This window comes from Haliaeetus albicilla, chromosome 16 (genome assembly GCF_947461875.1).
Source record: "Haliaeetus albicilla chromosome 16, bHalAlb1.1, whole genome shotgun sequence".
Classification (NCBI taxonomy): Eukaryota; Metazoa; Chordata; class Aves; order Accipitriformes; family Accipitridae; genus Haliaeetus; species Haliaeetus albicilla.
In genome coordinates this window covers 4,571,771-4,591,629 of record NC_091498.1, presented here as the reverse complement: position 1 = coordinate 4,591,629, position 19,859 = coordinate 4,571,771, and the positions used below count along the sequence as shown (strand labels likewise).

Here is a 19,859-nt window from a genome sequence, read left to right as displayed (position 1 = left end):
GTACGATGCTTGCAGGGACTTGTGTACCACAATTGTTCTTGAAAGGTGGGAATCCACACAAGAGTAAAAGCCACAAGAAGTTGGGAAATGCACCAGCTGTCCTCGGTAGGAAGCTGAGTTGGAACTACAAAGGCAGCTAGAAAGCACCAGATCACAGCTAGCCCGGCCCAAAACATCCCCTCGTTACCTCTGCAGTGACCATTTCATCATGTTTCATGCCCAAAGACCCTAAATGTGCAACAACAGCAGGTGAGGTGATGACAGAGGCATTAGACTGCATCAGTCTCGTACTACCAGCTGCGAAGTTCCCAACTCTTTTGAGGAACTCTTGGATCTCCTCCTTTGCAAAGTGTCTCTGGTTATTGCCCAGGCAAATAACAATTGTACTTCTGGCAGCATCCTACTTATGGGGAGGGGGGAGGGATGGCACTTCTGCGTGGGTGTTGAGTAATCGTCATTGTCGCTGCTTCAGGCTATTTTTAGAAGAGATCACAGAATTAGCTGCAAAACGGTAGCAAGTACAGACCTAGAATAAAGGTGCCTCTTCCCCTTACAGTTTTCCACACAAAGCTAGAACAGAAGGGCATGGGAGGGATCTTGAGCAACCTTCAACTTGAGAATAGCCAACCTCAGATGTTTGTTGCCGTTGGCTTCTCCTTCCTTAGCCCATGTTGTAGGTAGAGCCAGTGCCAGAAGCTGCTGCTAACAACATCTACCCCCAAAATGAGCAGAAAAATACATAGATATTCAGTGTGCTGCCTGCATCCCCCATCTGCAGCATCACAGCTGGTTCAGAGTGCCAGAGTTGGCCCTGAAGCTGAAGGTATGTGTTTATAGGAGGGATTTCATTTGTCTGTGCTGCTAGCAAACATACCTTGTACAAACTTGGAAAAGGCGACCGAGGTTATTTCAGGAGCACGTAGCAGGGCTTCACATGTTCAAAAGTTACTGAAAATGGGATTGTCAGACACCGCTCACAGGCATTTTGGCCACGGTGCCTCAGAAAAGCAGAAAGCAAGACACCTGCAAGCAGCACAGGGCTCTTGAGGTTTCCCTGCTGTGGGATGTTGGACAACTTGCCTGCTGCTCTGCTCCAGCTCCCCAGTTGCAACGGGGATTTCACTTCCCTGTCCCACAGAGAGACAGACACGGACACAGAGCAGCAAAGAGAACCCCAAGTGCTTTTTGGCCTCTATCGCATGATCTTTCTGTGGGGCTGCATCTACAGATGGAATCAGCCAGGGTTTGTCCCAGTGATGTCCTTCAAAAAAAAAATCTTCAATTATTTTTAAAGCAACATCCTTCAGTGGCTTTTACAGGAGCTCAGTTTAGCCAAGTGTTTGAAGATGAAAGAGGCAAAGTCTCAAGTCTTAGAAGCCCAGCTGGAATCCAACCAGAAAAGAGATTTTTTTTTTTTTTTTCCCCATGCCAGAGATGCAGGTACAGTGAAGAACTGTAAAACCACTATTCTCAGGGGAGGGAAGTGCACAGTCTCATTAACCTGAGTTCATCTGACCCACGCCAGGTTTCTTCCAGGCCCCCTGGAAAAGTGCCAGTCCAGCAACTGGGACAGAAATACAGAACAAGTAAGTGAGATGCAACGGCAATGCTAGAAGTCCAGCATAAGTTCCTGGCAAAGAACTGCCTGAAAAGCAGACAATTGCTTTTTAAGTTTAAATTCCTTTTACTAAAAATATGACAATAACCAACTGGAAAAACAATACAACAAGCCCCCATGGCCTATAGCACGGATGATGATTCAGAGAGAGGAACTACTACAGGGCACTCACTCAGGGTAAGGCGCAGGACAAACTCTTGACAACCCGCTCGGCAAGGTCTCCCAAGCCAAATCAAACACGTTGTGTCGTTCTTCACAGTTATAGCATGTATGTATCAGAAAAGGAAATCCTGAAAGTCTTAGGATTTCAAGGTACTGAAATGGCACTTCTGCCCTGCACAGTGTCTCGCAGGACAGAGAAATATGGACGCAATTAGGAAATACCCGTGCTAACATCGGTCCTCGGTCTCGTACTTGGAGAGAGCTCACATCAGAGAAGTCAAGTCCTTCAACATCATGCTTTCCATGTGTGGAGCAGCAAGAGCTTTAGGTGTCTGAAGAAGGTCTAGCAGATTAAGACCCTTGCCCAAAACATGGAAGACAGCAGCTCAGTTCCCTCTACCATTCCCACCTGATGTTAATGGGGACACAGAGGGCAACTCGACCAAAGTGGAGCTTCTCCCAGCCCCACCAAGGCAAGAGAATAAGCAGATACCAGGCGCTCAGCAAGGGCAGCTGTGCCAAAACCATCAAATACTCTTGTATTTCTCATCCCACCTGGCAAGATCACAACACAGAGAAAGGTGTAAACACGGCACTGGAACACTGCAGGGATTCTCACTTCTAGCCCTCTGCTACAGCCTCCAGTCCATCTCCTGCGTGCTGGACTGAGGTAGCCCTTTGGGAAACTTTTCCAGATATGTTTGGCTGACAAAAGGGACAGGATGAAAGAGGGCTTATCTTTTCTCTTCCCCTACTCCAGACCCTTACAATCCCACATGCACTCATCCAGATTACAAAGCAGCAGCTTACAGGCTTTAAAAATAGGTGTCCCCAACCCATTCACCAAGTCAGCTCACACCCCACACGCAGCTCAGAGGGATGACTTAAAGACGTAACCCCAGAGCATTTTTACCTTGGCTGGAGGATTCCCACCTTCTTCTGGAGCAGCCTGCCCATTCTGCAAAGGAAGAGAACCTGCCATTAGCACACGCCAGGCATGGGACCGCTCCTTACACCCCCTTACAAAGGCTGTTGGCTTTGAGAGCCCTTCATGCAGGACAAACAAGGGAGGATGCCACTTTCAGACACGGTACAAGACAGCTGAACACTCCCCAAACACCGAGAGGACACTTTCTACTAAGGAAAAAAGTTGTTTGGAAAAAAATATCTCTTGTTCAAAGACTCTCCATGCTCCCTGCAGATGAAATTAGGGCTGCTTATACACCGACCATCGCCTGTGGGGCGAACGCCCCCCCCTGCACTCCTCAGGCATGGATCCCCAGGGCGGTGGGTGCAGGATTCCCACCCTCGGCACCACGTGCTGCAGAAACTGCTCTAGAGACGCAGCCCTGTGGTTGCACCATCCCACCTCCCGCCCCCTCGTTGTGGCTACCCGCTCCACTGTCTCTCCGGGACTACTGGAAGAATCAAGCAGGGAAGATCAGGTGAACATGGGAAAGCAGTGCTAGAGTGCAGTTAACAGCCATTTTACCATGACGTTGGCTTTAACATGAACATTTATCAGTTATTTATTACCCTATCACAGCTGATACCGCTGCAGGAAATCTGCACCACCTGCTTGGCTCCAGGCCACCTCTAGCCTGCAAGTCCAGCTTCTGCTGCTGGAGCTCTGTCCAAAGTCACAGCAGGTGACCTGAACCGCCTGGAGTAGCATCAGCCGGTCACGCTCGGCACTGAACCAGAGACATTATCGGGTTCAGCACAGCACCGTGCCTGGAGAAGCCAGTGGGAGCAGAAGCGGGTGGGATTTACTTGGACACAGATACTCAGAGCAGGATAAGCACGTACAAAAGGTTTTCTGCAGACTGTGAAGAAAAACAAGGGCAAGAAGATTTTGCTTTGACATCTATTTGCACTACAGTCTCAGGCTCCAAAAATCATGGAATTCCTCTCTTTCTTTGAAAGAACAAGGCAAATTTATTCACTCCTCTTCAGATGTTATGGTCCAAGAGAAGAGTTGCAATGCAACTGTACTTCAGCCTCAGATTGTTAGTTAAATGCCTGGGTTTTAGAGCCTTTCAGGAATCTAACAGAAACAAAGCTAGCTCCTTCCCTGGAGAAGCAAGAGGACATCACCCTGACATCTGTCTTAGAACTACACTATCCCCTTCTCCCTCTTGGGCCAAATTTAACTTAACTTCCTTTTAATACAAAGAAAAACTTGCAATTGTTGATCTTGAGAGAGCTTTGGGGCTGCTGAGAAAACCTCACTCTAATGCTGCACTTGGCTTTCTACAACATTGACTGGGTGCTTCCAGGTTCACACTCTTCTGCTTCCCATAGGAGGTCATCACAGCTGGTTTTAAACCGCTTGGCTACCTGCTCGTGGCTAGCTCACAATAAAAGGTATAACGCTAAAGAGCTAAATTTAAGCACAAGTTTAGTTTTCAGGTACTTCAAATCCACAGACAATAGTCCAGAGTCTCCATATATCTTCATATTTAGGTCTCTCCACTCCCACCTCAGCCCAGCCTGTGCTACCTGCAGCAACTCAGAGCACCTTAGTCCTACCACAACGTGGAGTTCCACCACTCCAGCTGGGGAGAAGACCACCTGCCTCTCAGCCTGACCCTGGCCCTGCAATATTTCCATTCATATGGATCCCCTTGGAGCTCCGTAACTCACCTCAGTACCAACTTAAACTGGGCTTAAGTTCCTAAGTATTTTCAGCCAATGACTGAAAAAAGCAATAGCACTACCACGCAAGCCAAGTTCTTCCAGAGGAACGTTGCCCTGATGTTTACACGGAGCTCTTGGTACCATTAGCACAAAGAATAGCTAAGAAGTGAAGTAAGATTTTGTGTTTATGTATAGCCTCCACATAGAGGGGGGACACACACTGTGCTCAAGATAACCAGACTTGGAAACATGCTTATGTTTACTGGCTCAGCTGTCACTGATCAACAATTCCTAACTTGCTGCTGATCCAAACCATAGCTCAGGGAGGGCTGTTTATGTCTAAAACAGTTTAAGAAGCAGAATTTCCATGTTGGAAAGAGGGAAGCAGTGCCTGGCTCATGATCTGGAGAACAGATCTACAAGGCACATGTCAGGAGAGGGGTGAGTTGATGTGTAGGACAAGCTCTTTTATTCCCCTGGGAAGACCAGCACACGGTGAGCGAGTGCAGGGTCCGTCCAACCCTTCAGCTTCAAGGATAAGCCAGGAGATACCAGGTGCTACCTCCGGACCTGCCAGACCGCTGTGTTTCATCAGCTCCCTACCCCAAGGAACACTTGTCCTACATGCTGCTGTTGACAGAAATCCATCCTACCTGGGGGTGGAAGGGATGCGGAAAGAAAGAGAACTGCGTCCGTGCCAGGGAGGTTTCCTGGGCACGTAGGTCCATGGTCTTAGAGGGAAGAAGCTTCTGATGAAACAGTCACTTTCTCAAGCTGACATAAGGCAGATGTATAAGGAGAGAACTGCAGTATTTAGAGCCAAGAGCTTTCCTTCTACCCCAGAGCAAACCCAGTCCTTATTCCCTCATATGGAATTCAAGAGCCATTTGTAAGCATCGAAGATGGAAACACACTCACAGCTATAGACTCATCACCTCCCGAGATAAAATACAGCCATTCATTGCGTCGTAAGTAGAGCTGAAATAGTTTGTGGGTTTCTTGGTTTGACATTTGTCTCTTTAAAATGCTTTATTTCTGCACTCCCCCTGAATACCACGCACAGTGTGTTAGCAAGTGCACGTGTGTTTGTCTCCGTGCCAGATACCCTTTTCCAGCACATTGTTCTCAGGGTTGGAAAGGAGCCTCCTGAATGTCCTACTCCGAGAGCAACCCCGAAGATCTCCCCGCAGGCAGTAACCAAGCAATACCTGCTGCAGGAGGGAGGCACAGCTCCTTCCCTTGGGTGCCCAGGGCAGCAAGGAGCCAACGCAGACTGGTGGCAGAGCAGGGCTTGGGCTACCAAGAAGGCAGCGGCACAAGCCTCACTGGGGGCCAGCAGCCTGTCCCTGCAGCTTTCCAGCCAGCACTGCTCTGGGGCGAATGGAAACGGGGATTACAGAGCTAATCTGATGGGCACATGGAGCGGCAGCCTGGCAGCGAGGGCACCTCTGGGCGAGTGACAGCGAAAACTGCCTGAGAGGTAACGCAAAAACCCTTCTGCACACACGCTGCTCTAATAAGTTTTCTTAATAGCACGCAGAAAAGTATATTGGAAAACCAGTGCATTCAGTTATGCAACTGCCAGCCTGGCTGAACTTGAGAGATATTTATCTTAGGACATCTTGCATTTTAAATCCCTTTAATTCCACATAATCCGCAGCACAGGGAGCAATTTGCAGAACAGGCTGGTGCTGCTCTGATCTGCATGCAGGACGAGTCGCACCCCTGGCAGGACCGTGCGAGACCGTGCCCACTCCTGCTGCCATCAAGGGCTGCGCTCTATAGTTAGCACCATCAGCACAAGTCATCCCGGATTATCGACAGCTCTGCTTAGGAAAGCAGCCTGCTGCTATTTCTGAACCTCTAGGTTTTGACTAGTCACTTTTGAGATGCCTATACACAACACAACAAGGGTACCAGGTACCCAGAGATGCTCTTTCACCCAACTTGGATGAACCGTGAAGCATTCAGGCAGAAAGGAGTGGGGGAAGAAACCCTTCACCCCAGAGCTTCTGCTAGTTTGACACAAGAACAAGGGATTTTATTATTATTATTAAGTGGAATTTATGAATCTTACCTATTGCCATTCAGAGAAAGGAAATGATTCTGCAAAAATAAAGATCTCCAAAAGAACTCACGTAGCCCAAGCAGACTGAGGAGTCTACACACAAGGCATATCAGAGACCACAGTTGCTCAGCTTCCTCCCCTATCTTTTGATCGTTGTTTTATGCATTGTTCACTGAAGATGCTTGAAAAAGATAGTTATTCATGAATACCTCCTGCTCAATAAAGGATGATACACATATACAGGCAAAAATAATTAGCTTGAAGTGGTTGGGTTTGGTGTAATCCCACGTCAGTTGTGTTGCTGTATGTTTGTGTAACAAGAGTTTAAAGAAAAGCATAGCCTTGATGACAGTATCCATCGCTATGGTGATGAAGTCATTCAACTCCACTCTCTATCGCTTGTACTCTGCCCCAGCCCAGTTTTTCTACTACATAAGCAATATTCTGAATAATATAAGCAGCAGAGAGAACAGGGAGGGGAAAAAAAAAAAAAAAAAAAAAAGAAGGAAAAAGTATTAAGAAGCTAGCTCAGTCCCCAGGACAGAGGGACTTGTCTCCTGCAAGGGATCAGTTCCAGCTCCCACTGCCACCCACTCCCATGCATTTCCCCAGCACAGCTCCAGGCTGAGCTCCGGCGGGCCGGGACGAGGGGCACCAGCCGTGACCCATCCCCAGCAGCAGACAGCCAACACTCCCAGAGCACAGTGGAAAAAACCCAAATCCCTTAACAATAGGACTGATGCCTCCACCAGCATGGTGACAGCACCTCTGCTCCATGACTCAGAAAGCAAAGGTTGGAGGAAGCCGGTTTCTAACCTGGATGGCAGCGATCCCAGGGCAATTTACGTAACTGGCATTCCAGAAAAGTCTCCTTGGTTTCTCAGTGGTGCCACCTTGCCCAGGAGTGGTGAAAACTTTCTCCTTGGGCCCCTACCCTTGGTGATTTTAGCCTCAAGGTGCAAAACTCCCCCCAAGCCCAAGTCCCTCTCCGCAGATACGCTGCTGGATCTCAGGGAACGCTCTAACATCGGGCCCAGGCAATAACCTACACCCCAGCTCCAGGCGCACGATGTGGTTTCAGGAATCGCGATCAAGTCGCTGCAGGACTTCCTTCGTCTCCCACCTTCAAGCACAAACCCATCCTCGTGACTTAAGCGATGCTTCAGAGCAGATGCTCTTAGCCCACCGCACCTTCGTGCCGGCTGCTTGACACCCGCAGCACAGGCGGACCCTTGGCACAGCACCCCAGCCGCACGGTGGGGGAGGTCTCTAGGAGAAGCCGTGCCATATCTGGCCGATGAAAACGAAGCAACCTCACATCAGGTTTGGAGGTGAAGAACGCCCATATTATTTTCCTCACTGGAATCGAGCGCATGTACTTGCTCACCTTAAAACAAAGGGAGGTAAATTGCTAATGTCCCACTTGTGATCTTAAGACGTAAAAAGACTAATCTGCAGAAATATCATCTGCAGGCAGCTCCTGACCCTGACCTAGAGCTCTGGCCAAGGTGAGATGGGGAATGGGATAGCTCAGAAGCCAGAGGCAGGCCCTCCAGTTTCAGTTTACAATTAATACACCCGTTACTAATGCAATGGGGAAAACAGTCCTTGCTGCTGCCATGATCTTTGCAGCTGACTTGGGCTGACAAATACACCGGACCCTCCTGGCCGTTTCTGCTCAGAAGAGATCCCGTGATGCTGACACAGCGCCTGCCTGGCACCTGGGAGACCTGGGATTAAGGAGTAAATGAATCTCGCTCACGGCATTCACTGCCCTGGGCACTGGCATTAGTTTCCTCCCATGACGAGCCTAGTTGCGTTTTCTGGCTTTTCAGGCTATCTTCCTACTTAGGAAGAGAGAAACCGCAACCAAAAAGCCCCGTCTCGCAGCAATAACCTACACCCTGGCTCTGGGCGCACGATGTGGTTTCAGGAATCGCGATCAAGTCGCCGCAGGACTTCCCTCGTCTCCCACCTTCGAGCACAAACCCACCCTCGTGACTCGAGCGATGCTTCAGAGCAGGTGCTCTTAGCCCACCGCACCTTCGTGCCGGCTGTCCGCTCAGCACAGCGTTCCACCCGCGTGGGGGGTCTTCTAGGAGAAGCTGTGCCCTATCTGGCCGATGAAAAAGAAGCAACCTCACCTCTCATTGCCAGCAGACCTCCCCGCTGTCATTGCAGCAGTGGTGAAACGCTGCCTCCACTCCAAGCAGAGATCTCTTAAGAGGCAATTTTAAATAAGAATGAGTAAATCTGACTGATTCACCGTCGCGACATCCCTTGGCAGGATAGAGGAGCGTGACAGCATCGAACCCAGCCAAAATGATGGGAAAGCACCAAGTCTGAGTAAAGCGCCTGGGACAAAATCCCCACCATCCCTCTGGTTTCTCCAGGAAGGCTGCTAGTTCCAATTTGGATGAGAAGATGTTTAACTAAAGAGTGCCAGGATACAGTGCCTCAGCTGGCTGCTCTGCAACGGGTGAAAACTGCTACAAGCTGTCCCCTTTATTCTGAAATGGCTGTGATGCAAGCCTGCAGATGTGGACAGATGCTGTGCACTGTCCTGCACATCTGGCTCAGAGGTCTTAATTAGAAGGAAAAGAGCAAAGCAGGAGGGGAGAGCAGACATCCAGCAAAGCGACACAGGACCACGACCGGAGTTTGCAACACAGGCCTGCGAGAGCAGCTGGGGCGGCGGATAGCGAGGAAGCTTGCGGGAAAAAAAGACTCAAAATCCAAGATATTTATTCCCTGGGCCTTCAGCGGGGGCCGTTTTCCTCTGGGTCTGGGAAGGGATTTAGGCGCACGCTGCTCACGCTCCCCAAATAATCAACGCCCGCAAGGGCGGCAGCGGAGCCGGGCAGCCCCCGTGCCCCACCGCACACGCACCGAGCCCCGGAGCAGCCGGCGGCCGCCCCCGGCACCGCGTACCTCCGGCGGGCTGCGACCCCCCCCAACACACCGGGGGCCTCCAAACCCCCACCAGCCCCCCCCCAAAACCCGGGGGAAGCGGACGGGGCGGGGGTCCCCGCAGCCGGGAGGGGGTCCCCGCAGCCGGGAGGGTCCCACCGGGCGGGGCGGGGAAGCCGGGCCGGGCGCTTCTTTGTTCGGTGGAGACCCCCGGGGAGGCGCCGGAGAGGCGAGGAGGGGGGGGAACCTCCGTGCCGCCCCCCCTCCCCGTCTCCCCACCGGGAAGGGCCGGTGCTTCCCCCGCCCCCCCCGCCGCCGACCCCCGGCTCACCTCCGTGTCCAGATGCACCAGCTCCATGTTGGGCCAGGGCTCGGCCAACTGGGCGAGCGGCATGCTGCCGGCGGGGCCGCCCCGAGGGGCTCCGGTTCGGGCTCGGAGCGGAGACCCGCGCTGGGCACCGGCTCCCCGGGCCGGGCCGGGCCGGGAGCGGCGGGGCGGGGCCGGGGCAGGGGAGGGGCCAGGTGGGGCGGGGCTGGGAGGCTCCGCCCACTCGGCTGCGGGGTGGGGTGGGGGTCTCGGGGTTCCCTTCAGCTGGAGGGAGGCGGCGAGGAGTTCTCCCAGTTTGTGGTGGGTTTAATGGGGGAGGAAGATGAGGAGGTGTGCGTGGATGCTGCTGCAGCCTTTCGGGGGGGTGGGGCGGTGAGCTGTTCCCTGCCAGCGGCACCCTTCCCTGGGCGTTTTGCCCTGATAGATTTTGGAAGCAAAGAGAGTTTAAAATTGTTGGGAGGGTACTGCTCGCTCCTGTCCAGCAAGGGAATCCTCAAGGCACTGAGAACGCCTGAACAGAAAACATCTACTGAAAAATACCCGGCACTCCAAAGTCCCACTCTTCTGTGCCTTGGAAATTTTTTTTTTTTCCCTCTAGGAGTGTCCAGCTGTTTCACTGTACGCACAACGCTGTGTAGCATCACCAGAAGAAGAGGTGGTGAGGATAAACTCGGTGACACAATTCAGATATTGCTGCTTAAAGCAGGAAGCTGCTCTGGGAAATCCGGATTCCAAGTTTGAGATGTGCAATGAGTCACTGCTCATCACCACCTGCAGCGCTCCCCCCCTCCGCCACCTTCCCTACAAAACATGGATAAAAAAACATACCCACCTTTCTACAGCGTTTGGAGAGCCTCAGAGGAAAGGTGCCTTAAGCACAAGTGTTCATAATTCATGGCTATTCTCACCTGCTGGGTTTCTCAAATAGGAAAAAGTTTTCTTCTGCTCACATTTTACCAAACCCCAAAGCACCATGTTTTCATGTTTCATTATAAAATTATTTGTTAAAAAAAATAAATAATCTTTTTAAAAGGGTGCATCGCTAAGGGTTGACTTCATCAAGGTGTGGCTGGAAATACTTAATGAGCCTAAGTAAAAGCATATGCAGCTGGGGTTTTGCATTCTGAGGGCAGCTGTCCCTGGAAGCCGGGGCTGTACAGCCCTTAACCTGTTCAGAGAGGGCAGCGAACTCCAAAAAAGGTGAATTAGGACAGAGCCCAGCACTCTTGAAAAATTCCAGTTAATCTTCACAGCACCTGAAGCTAATCTGTAAGTCATCATCAGGACCTGCTTGTGATTTAGGCTAGAGCTGTCATCTTTTTTGCATGTGGGGGAATCAAGCGTAGAAGATTCCCACGCTGACAGTAAGTGTTTGAGCCAAGCCTGGGAACTGCTGTCTCTAAGACCTGTGCTCAGAGCCCCCCTCTGTGCCATAAGTATTGGAGCCCCAGATGAAGGCATTAAATGACACAAGTCTACCCAATTGGTACTAAGTGAAGTCCTGTTATAGCCAATTAAACTCATATCACTTACTGTTAGAGCAAGCTGAAGCAGATCTTGCGGAAAGTTATTCATTCAGCTCTAAAGCTATCCATATTTTCCCCTTATTGCCCGGTACACGGTGTGCCGTCTGGTTACATTCATCCTCCAGCTGCTGCAGCCTGCTTTATATGGCATCAATAATGTGATGATATCAGTACCAGCATCCCGTTTACCTTCTTCATTTGTTTGCAAAACGCATCTCCCTTTCCTTCTGCTCCGCGTGCGTGTCAGACAGGTCTGGGGTAGGAATGCAGAGGCGGGCGAGGGTAGGACAGTGCTTTCTGCATCCTTTCTGGAAGGAGAACAAAACGAGACATTACTTGGGGACCTGCCATGCTTTACCACCAGGCCCCATGAATCCAACCTTTGGACATCACATCCTGGTGCACCTGGAGCTTCCCACCTGGGTGAGAAGCCCACAGGGAATGTTTAAGCCATAATGGCAGGCACAAAGGCCATTTCTCATGAAGTGACCCACTGAATGCCTCCCAACTTCCAAGGAGGGTTACGCATGGAAGTCAGGCAGGATCAGGTGCTGAGCAGTTACCTGCAGCAGCTTGAGCAGATAATCTCAGCCAGGCTGGTCATTAACTCCTGGGAAATTTCTGACTCCAACATCCCGACTGTTATTATAAACAATAAGAAAAAAAAGTTAAAAATAAAATAAATTACTTTTCAACACTTCAAAAGTTCTAGGGTGGTACAGTAACCAGTAGAAAAGCAAGTCTTCATTTTCAAGGTCTCAGTGAAAGTTAATGGGTGATATCCAGAGGAACTGTTTGAAAGGCAGAGCAAGGCCTATTGCAATTCAGTAAAGAAAGGGAGACAGGAACCGCCGCTGCTTCCGTCCCCTGGCAGGTCTATTGAGATGCAGAAAGTCCTTCATATTTCACAGCAGAAAGACAGGCAGGCTGACCGTGAACTTGACAAAAGACAGAAATTATGGAGCTTTATAGAGCAATGACTTCTTTAGACTGGAAGAAAAAGACAGTTCTAAACCCATGGGTACCACTGCACCTAAATAAAACTACCAAATTATCCTGCCCACTTTGTTTAATAAAACAGCAAATTAAAGATATTGGGGAGACCACAAATGACTTGTGCATTATTATTATTCCCTGCAATTCTGCAGCTACTTTTATTAAAGGATAGGAGAGGATTTTGCTGAGGTAGCTCTACAGTATCCTCAAAATTATACTAACACCCCCCCTAAAAAGCCTAGGCAATACCACAGCAACTCAGCAGCAATGCTGGCTAGGCCAGCTAAAGTCTTTCAATCCCCAGCTCCAGCACCCAAAGAGAAGCCAGCTATCTTCTGATAGAAGCTATCTGTTATCAGACTGACCTTCCCTTGATTCCTGCACCAGATAATGCTGAATTGTAGTTGATTAACAGAACATGAAATGTGCCACACCAGATTGCTGCTAAGTCCAGGGCAGGATGTTTGAGTAAGAGAAATGAGGTAGTGGTCTCCCCCAGGGTTTATTTCCTAGTCAAAGAACAGCTATAAAAAGCAGCTCCTATCCTGAAAGCAGGGTACAAAATGTGTTCTTTGGAGTTGAACAGCAGAGCCTGCTGTTTGGGTGAGCGTCACAGCTAAGTACAGTGATTAAAACATATATACTGGCATTTTTCTGAGACGGTTGCAGGCTGGGGAGAGCTGCTGCTATAGTAAACAGAGACTCCAGATCAGCTGGATGGCCCTTTTGTCAGCATTGCATTTGCTGAAAATTCAAAATGCTGTGGTTTTACTTTGGTTTTAAAAACATCAAATCCTCCTCAAATACAATTGTAGATATTTTTGCCTCTGCAGCTGGCTGGCTTTTGGTGTGTAACGTTTTCTTTTTCAGAGAGACTGACAACATTTGTTAAGCCAGTTATCCCCAAAGAAGCACTTCCAAAGCAGATGTATCGAGACTGGTCCTTATCCACATTACCAGATCCAATTTTTTTCCTCATTATTCCAAAAGCTGCCCAAGTGATTCTCCACCTAAACAGACAGTAACCCAGTGCTCCCACGGCTCACCATATCCTTTCTTTTTACCGAAGCCAGGGAGCATCTCTTATTAACTGCCTGCTTCATGCTACACTGCTTTTACACATATAAGGAAATGCAGAAAGCTTACAGGCACGAGAACTCGCAAGGCTGAGTCCCAAATGCCTGCTACAATTTACAGACTCGTGTAATCTGCTTTGTGTTTACGCTAAGACAGTCGTTTAATTAGAGCTCGCAGCAACTCTCTTTGTAATTTTAAGATTGACTAATCAGTTCCGTAGTTCATTGTTATCCCCGCTGTACTAATAGGGAAACTGAGTCATGTTTTCAATAGGTTGTCAGGGCAGAAGTTGAATTCCACGTCCTGTCTTCTAATCCCCAGCTCTCAATTCACGATCTCATTTCCTTGCCTCTTCTGCTTTGTTTTGCCGCTATGAAGCAAGAGATGATAGATCACCTTGTTTGGATCCCAGGGACACATTTTTCCTTAGCGTGGTACAAACATCACATTGAAGATACAAAGCAGGGGCCCCGGAAATGAGAAACTTTGACTGTGTTTAACAGCAGAATTGCTTTTTGCTTTTCTGACAGATTTCTTTCCGTTCCTTAGCACCGTCTTGCGATTGCAGCTGCCTCAAATGCCAGCGTTTTCCAAGGCAGGTCCAGGCAGCGGTCGGAATGCAGAAACTACACCACAGCAGGCAGTAGGACGAAGTGCTACTCGGGGAGCAGAGCCCAGGCAGCTCTCATTCCCCTGCAAGAGGTTTGTGCAGACTGAAGGCTTATTCCTAGAACAAGCACCTTTAACCTCTGCCGATGCTTTCTGGAAAGGTGAGCATCATTCCACCTTGCTCAGCTCACCTGCATTTTTGAAGGTGCCTAGCATATCCAAAACCCTTTCTTTTGCAGAATATATTGCACTTTGCCTGCTGGTTCTGCAAACTATCAGTCTGCTAAGCCCACCCTGCTTCTACGTGGTATTACTGTAAACCATGCTGTCCCTCCATGGACTGGATCTTCTGAAACATCTCCCAGGGAGCCCCTGGCCGAAGCGCACACAGCTCAAGCCAGGGAAGAGTTCTGCTAGCAGAATTGATTAAGCTGTTGGCTCCAGGAAACACGCTTAATTTGTGAATTTTGCACCTATCTCTCAGGAACGCTGAACTGCAGCCAAGAGGTGCCTTGAGGAGAGGGACCTGTTGGAGCCAGGATGTGCCCTGGGAAGGCAGGGGAGGCGATGGGGAACGATCCGCCGAGGCAGCGAGGCCATATCTGCTGGTTGTCATGGATACAATCGCTGCCGGTCTCCCGTATCCGTTACCTTCCCTTTCCTGGATGCAAATAAACGAATGGTGGTCTGCTCCTGTTCTTATGCAGGACACAACCCTTGACATCCAAACAAAAGGAGAAAATCATCCGTTTCAAACCTAGACATCTCTTAACATCATCTGAGGGGAGAGCGGGAGGTGACTTGCTTTTTCGGTATTCAAAATATGTGACTCTGATCACGCTCTGCCCAATTGCATTTGGTTCTGTCCTAACCTTTGGCTCTTTGCTAGGACCTCAGAGGAGCTGTTTTCACAGCCCATTCAGCACAGCCTTTGCTCTGGCTCAGCCTTTTGGATTCATGACAAGCAGCTACAGACTTGGACTCTGCCGGCTGCACGCGCTTGCTGTTGCCTTAGCACGCACACACACGGGCAGAACTTTGCAGGCTCCACTGACTTCAGCTCCCTGTTTCACCGGAAAACAAGAGGTCAAGTGTGGCTCAAACTACACCTGAAAAAGGCTTTTACAAAGCCCCATATAAAATACAAGCAGTTGCTTTATTTTTAATTTTAATTTTTAAAGCAGGTTTGCAGCCCAGGTGGTAAGTTATTTAGAGCGAATTATCCAGCAAATTTTGTTTTTAATTAGCACACAGATATGTTTGTAGTTTATTTCAGTGTAGCACTATGCAAGGGAGTGATAACATGAAAGAGAAAACTATTAGAAACTGTAAACAGAAGTGAAACTGCCAGGCCTGTTTTCACTGTCCCCCAGCCAGGGAGAAAGCTGAGTAAACAACAGTGCTAAGTACAGTCAGGTTTTATGGTTCTTTTAGGTTTTAGAACTTGTAAACAAGTGATGAAGCTTTTAAGTGGATACAAATAGATGTCCTCAGTTTTGTGCTACTTACAGAGCACACAGGCCCCAGTTTCTCCAGACAAGGTAGGGGAAAACAAAAGCACATTTCAACAGAAACCGAGCTCCAGCAAGAGGAAAATGTCATTCCAGTGTTCACGGTCTCAGGCCTACATCATGCAACTGAACAAGTCTCGTCCTGCTTAATAGAGGGCACACACAAATACCCGTTCCTCATTGCTCCATTCCACAGTTTGGGACGCCATCATTCCAAGTAAAAAAAAAAAAAGAAAGAAACCATTTCAAATTGGAAGTGAATTTCAGAAATCCTGATGAGAAGCCTAAAGACCCCAGTAAACTATTTTCCTTAGGGGGAAAAAACCCAAACTTTATTTCTGATTTGTTTAAGACTGATATACTCATGACGGGCAGTATTTTACTTCTCAGTCCTCTTACAAAACAGAGACTGTTGCACACATCCAGCATTGAAAAGCCACGTCCCAAAAATAACCAGAGAAATAAACTTCCAAAATATGAGAAATGATCCTGACTGGGACTATTTTGGCATAATGACCAATTGTATGACATAGGAAGAGAATAATACAAGCATGATTTTTGAGAGAGGTGTGGGAAAGAGATGCCTTCATCATTTAGGGACAGAGAAGCAGGTCTCCAACTTCTCTTCTAATAACATTTGTTTTCTGTATTTTACAAACTGCTTAAGGCAGCGCAGCAGCACAGAAATGACTCATCTGGCTTGCATGGTCAGGTAGAAGATACATCTACACGGTGCTCAATGGTTTCCTTGTTGGGGAGTGAACAAAAGGCACAAGAAGTGCAGGGATGTCAGAAACCTGATTATCTGGCAAAAGAAAATCTATCCGTCCCTTATCAGCATTAAACCCCCCCCACCAGATCCTGGAGTTAGTGAAGGTCTTGGATATTTTGCAGTGTTGCATGTCTTACAGCACACTGTAAAATGATGCAGAAATACAAGGTTGGTACTTTGCTGCTTGACTACTTAAATTGCTCTTCTCCTCTTCTCACCTTCACGATGAGTAAAGGAAGGGAGCTTGGAGACTGCTCTTTAGACATTCCTCTTCCCAGAATAGGCACTCATGGTTTATATCAGCAATGTAAGGACTGTCCAGCTGGGCCTTTTCTGGCTCTCTGAGGAGAGGCTTGGTGCGTTTCTTGGTGAGTTTACCTAGAGCACTTACACCTCTGCTGATGAGGGAGAAACCACTTGATCCTTAACTAGAAAAATCCCTTTTAGAATTATTCTCTAGCGGCCATATAGGCATTCAAAGTTCAGCCCAAAGGGTTTTCCGTTAGCAGGCTAAAAATCCGCCTGCCTGATTCTTGTGTGCTGCACTCATTTCATTGTCATACTCCAGAATTCCTCAGAAAAGATAATTTCAAAGATCAAAAGCAAGAAGCTTACTTTTATCTTTCTTCCGCTAACTTTGTGGGCACCCGTGTGATCAAAAGCCATCTCTGTTACACTGCGTCTGTGTCTTTCCTCTGTCACTGTAAAGAGGGGAGGGTAGTGTTGCTCAGACAGTAAAGTCTTACCACTGGGGACTAAATATCTTTTATAGAGAAATGTGTCCCAACATTCATATTCAAGCATTCATAAAATAAGCATATAAAAAAATTAAATCAAAGACTACTCAATGCACAGAAAAACCTCCAGCACCTAGAGCACTCAAGGGACACATCCTCACCATCGGTGGGGCAGGCAGTGGGACCTCCCGTCTCACTCGACTCTGCTTTGCTCGCACGTGCGTCTCCAGTCACCAAGTAACGGTAATTTACAGAGTAAAAACTTGATCCAATGGGTATTTTGTCACCCAATGGATAGATAAAAGCTTCAGTGCATGCTGCTTTATATCAATAAAGGTTTTGCCAGAGGCAGTGAGCGTTTTAAAAGCTTCCAACTCTGGAACCTGATTTGAGTTTTGCCACTGACTTCAGTGACAGCAAAAATGAGACTTGCATGGTACGTAGCAACTCCTTTCACCCTTTTCCTGTGGGAAATCAGATATTTGCTCACAACCTGGTTTCAGCAAGACCTGGCCAGACGTGCTGTCTTATTTTTCTGTTTACAGTCTGCACAGAATCATTTTCCCCCTCAACCTAAGAAGCCACTAACATAATGTTGGAGATGAATGTCCTGTGGCAGCAGCCCAGAGTAAGGTACGGTGGAAATAGGGTCAGTGTGTTGGAAATGGATAACAAATAATGTCTGAGGTAACGTTATTTAACTTAGAAGTCTTCTCTCAAATATAAGGACTCTGGGGTATGCTACCGTCCTTAGAATAGTACAAGAAACATAGTGCTATTAGCTGTTAACACTGAGTAACACCATAGAGTTGCTGAAAGGTAATATTGATCAATAGAGATGGAAAACAGTTTTTTTGGCAGCTGTTTGCCAGCTCCTTGGAAATTAATACGGGAGTCAATTACCAATGGACAAATGTCCGCTCTACAAGATCACCAGCTCACTTCTGGCAGCAGGCAGGCTCGTGCCAGAAGTGTTTCGGAAGAGGAAGATACAGGCAGAAACGGATGGGTTTAAATATCATCACTATACAGACAGAAACAGATGGGTTTATATATCATCACTATGGCCTTAGAAATTAATTGTTCAGTAAAGTGAAAGGATTATGTCAGCAAGCAAACCAGTCTGGATCAAGAACAGGGTAAACCAGCCTACCCGGAGTATCGGTTAGTTACCCCTTATGGTCCTGCAGTTCTTAGCACCAGTCACGGGGAAAATCGAGTCATTTTCCTCATGGTGTAAGATGGGGACTGTGTCTGAAATGCAAAAAAATCTGCAGAACCCGAGTGTGGGTGAGGTGGCGATGCTGGAAGAATCCCTCTTGCGAGGAAAGACCGGTATTGCACGAAGACTTACATAAGGCAACCGTGCATGGGAACTGCTGCTGGGTAGCTGCACACTAGTGCAAAAAGCTACAGTTCTGTCTTCACCTACGTCTGGTTGTGTAATGAACTACCTGCTCAGACACCGTTTCTTCATACCGGGCAGGAACTCAACGCCTTTGATTTCAAAAAAGTAAATCACTGCACTTCTCACCGCTCTGGTGCACAAAGGCAGCAAATGCACAAACACAGTGCCCAGCACACAGCACGTGATAAGGACCTTGGTATGACATTGGGGTAGTTTATCTTAAACAATCTGTTTACTCATCTGTCCAAGCCAGGCACTGTATAGAACATAACCTAGCTGGGGCCAGTACACTTCAGTCCAACCAGTAGGCTCGCTCAGGTGGCTGCGGGGCTGCCAGCCCCACCAGCTCAGTGAATGACAGGAGGAAAGGGTCTATCAGCATCCCCAGTTCTGGGCTGAGCCGGTCTATTGTTTTCCTCCCCAAACACAAACCATAAGCTCAGCTTAAGGCTGGCTCATCCTTGCTTTGCTGATAGAAATTGTTCATTTACTGAGTTAATCAATAAACTAAACTCCCAAAGCGTTCCATGCAAATGGATAAGAATCCTGGTCTGCTCATTTTGCTAATTGCTGAATAATCACTGTAGGTTTGTTATCTAGGAACTAGCAGGGCATGGTGACAGGGCCTGTTTAATGGAGACATGTGAATAAAATCTACATCATATTTTTCAGTACAGTGCACACTCAGATGTCCCTGGAACATTTGGTTTCAATGTTTGCTACATCTTCATGCCACAGCATTTATACTCGTGACTGGAATTCTCTGCCTTCTGCCTTCTCCCTGTAATTGTGAGTGGTGTTTTGCCCTCTTCGTCCAATAAATGCATAAATCCCTGCCCCAAGCAGGTACTGAGAACTGAAGAAAAGGAATGAGTTTGGCTTACCAGGAGCTCATCTTTCTGTTTTGCATCCACTTCAAGGAAGTATCATGAGGGTGCCAAGTGCTTCACATGCAATCTTACCAACTCTGGGAAGCAGCCACTTCCTTTCCAACTTTACACACCACTCCTTAGTAAAGGTAAACATGGAAAGCATGTGTTTGAAGGAGATAACCCAATGACTAAGGTATTTCATAATGTAAAAGGTGAAGGAAAAACAGCTCTCTGCAATTGATGGCTTTGCTTCAGCCCCAATACACGTTATAGGATGGCATTCTGTGAGACTTAACAGATGCAACGCTGGTAAAAGTTGCTGGCTAGCAAACTGAGCACAGAGTTTTACAACATCAGAAATACCATGCTGGTTAGACTTTTGAGGAGCATTGTGAATTAGCACAAATATTACAATTCGATTTCCTAGATTTAGCTTGTAGAGAAAAAGCACATGCGCTCCAAATACCGGCATATAAAAGCAAAAGGAGACATGACAAAAAGCACAGGAAGCTTTTCAATAAAGTATTATTTCTTTGAACAATACGATTTATTCTGTAATCTCAGGCTGAAGGTTCAGCAAGTCTGATATAAGCAGTTTGTACCAACAAACCTAAAAGTGACCAGG

At 48.0% G+C, this 19,859-nt stretch overlaps 1 protein-coding gene across 4 annotated transcripts in view; it reads right to left on the bottom strand.

Annotated features, from left to right (window-relative positions):
- Positions 1-9,902, bottom strand: part of RPS6KA1 (ribosomal protein S6 kinase A1) — a 42,654-nt gene extending 32,752 nt beyond the window's left edge. For 2 of the 4 annotated variants that reach the window (XM_069803216.1, XM_069803218.1), the window contains exons 1-2: positions 9,730-9,902; positions 2,694-2,738 (exon numbers count right to left, since the gene is read on the bottom strand). In XM_069803216.1, coding sequence (XP_069659317.1) covers positions 2,694-2,738; positions 9,730-9,792 — 108 coding nt within the window. In that variant the 5' untranslated portion in view covers positions 9,793-9,902. The remainder of the gene's footprint in view (positions 1-2,693; positions 2,739-9,729) is intronic. The other 2 variants (XM_069803217.1, XM_069803219.1) reach the window with 1 other exon arrangement.
- Between the last annotated feature and the right edge of the window lie 9,957 nt (positions 9,903-19,859).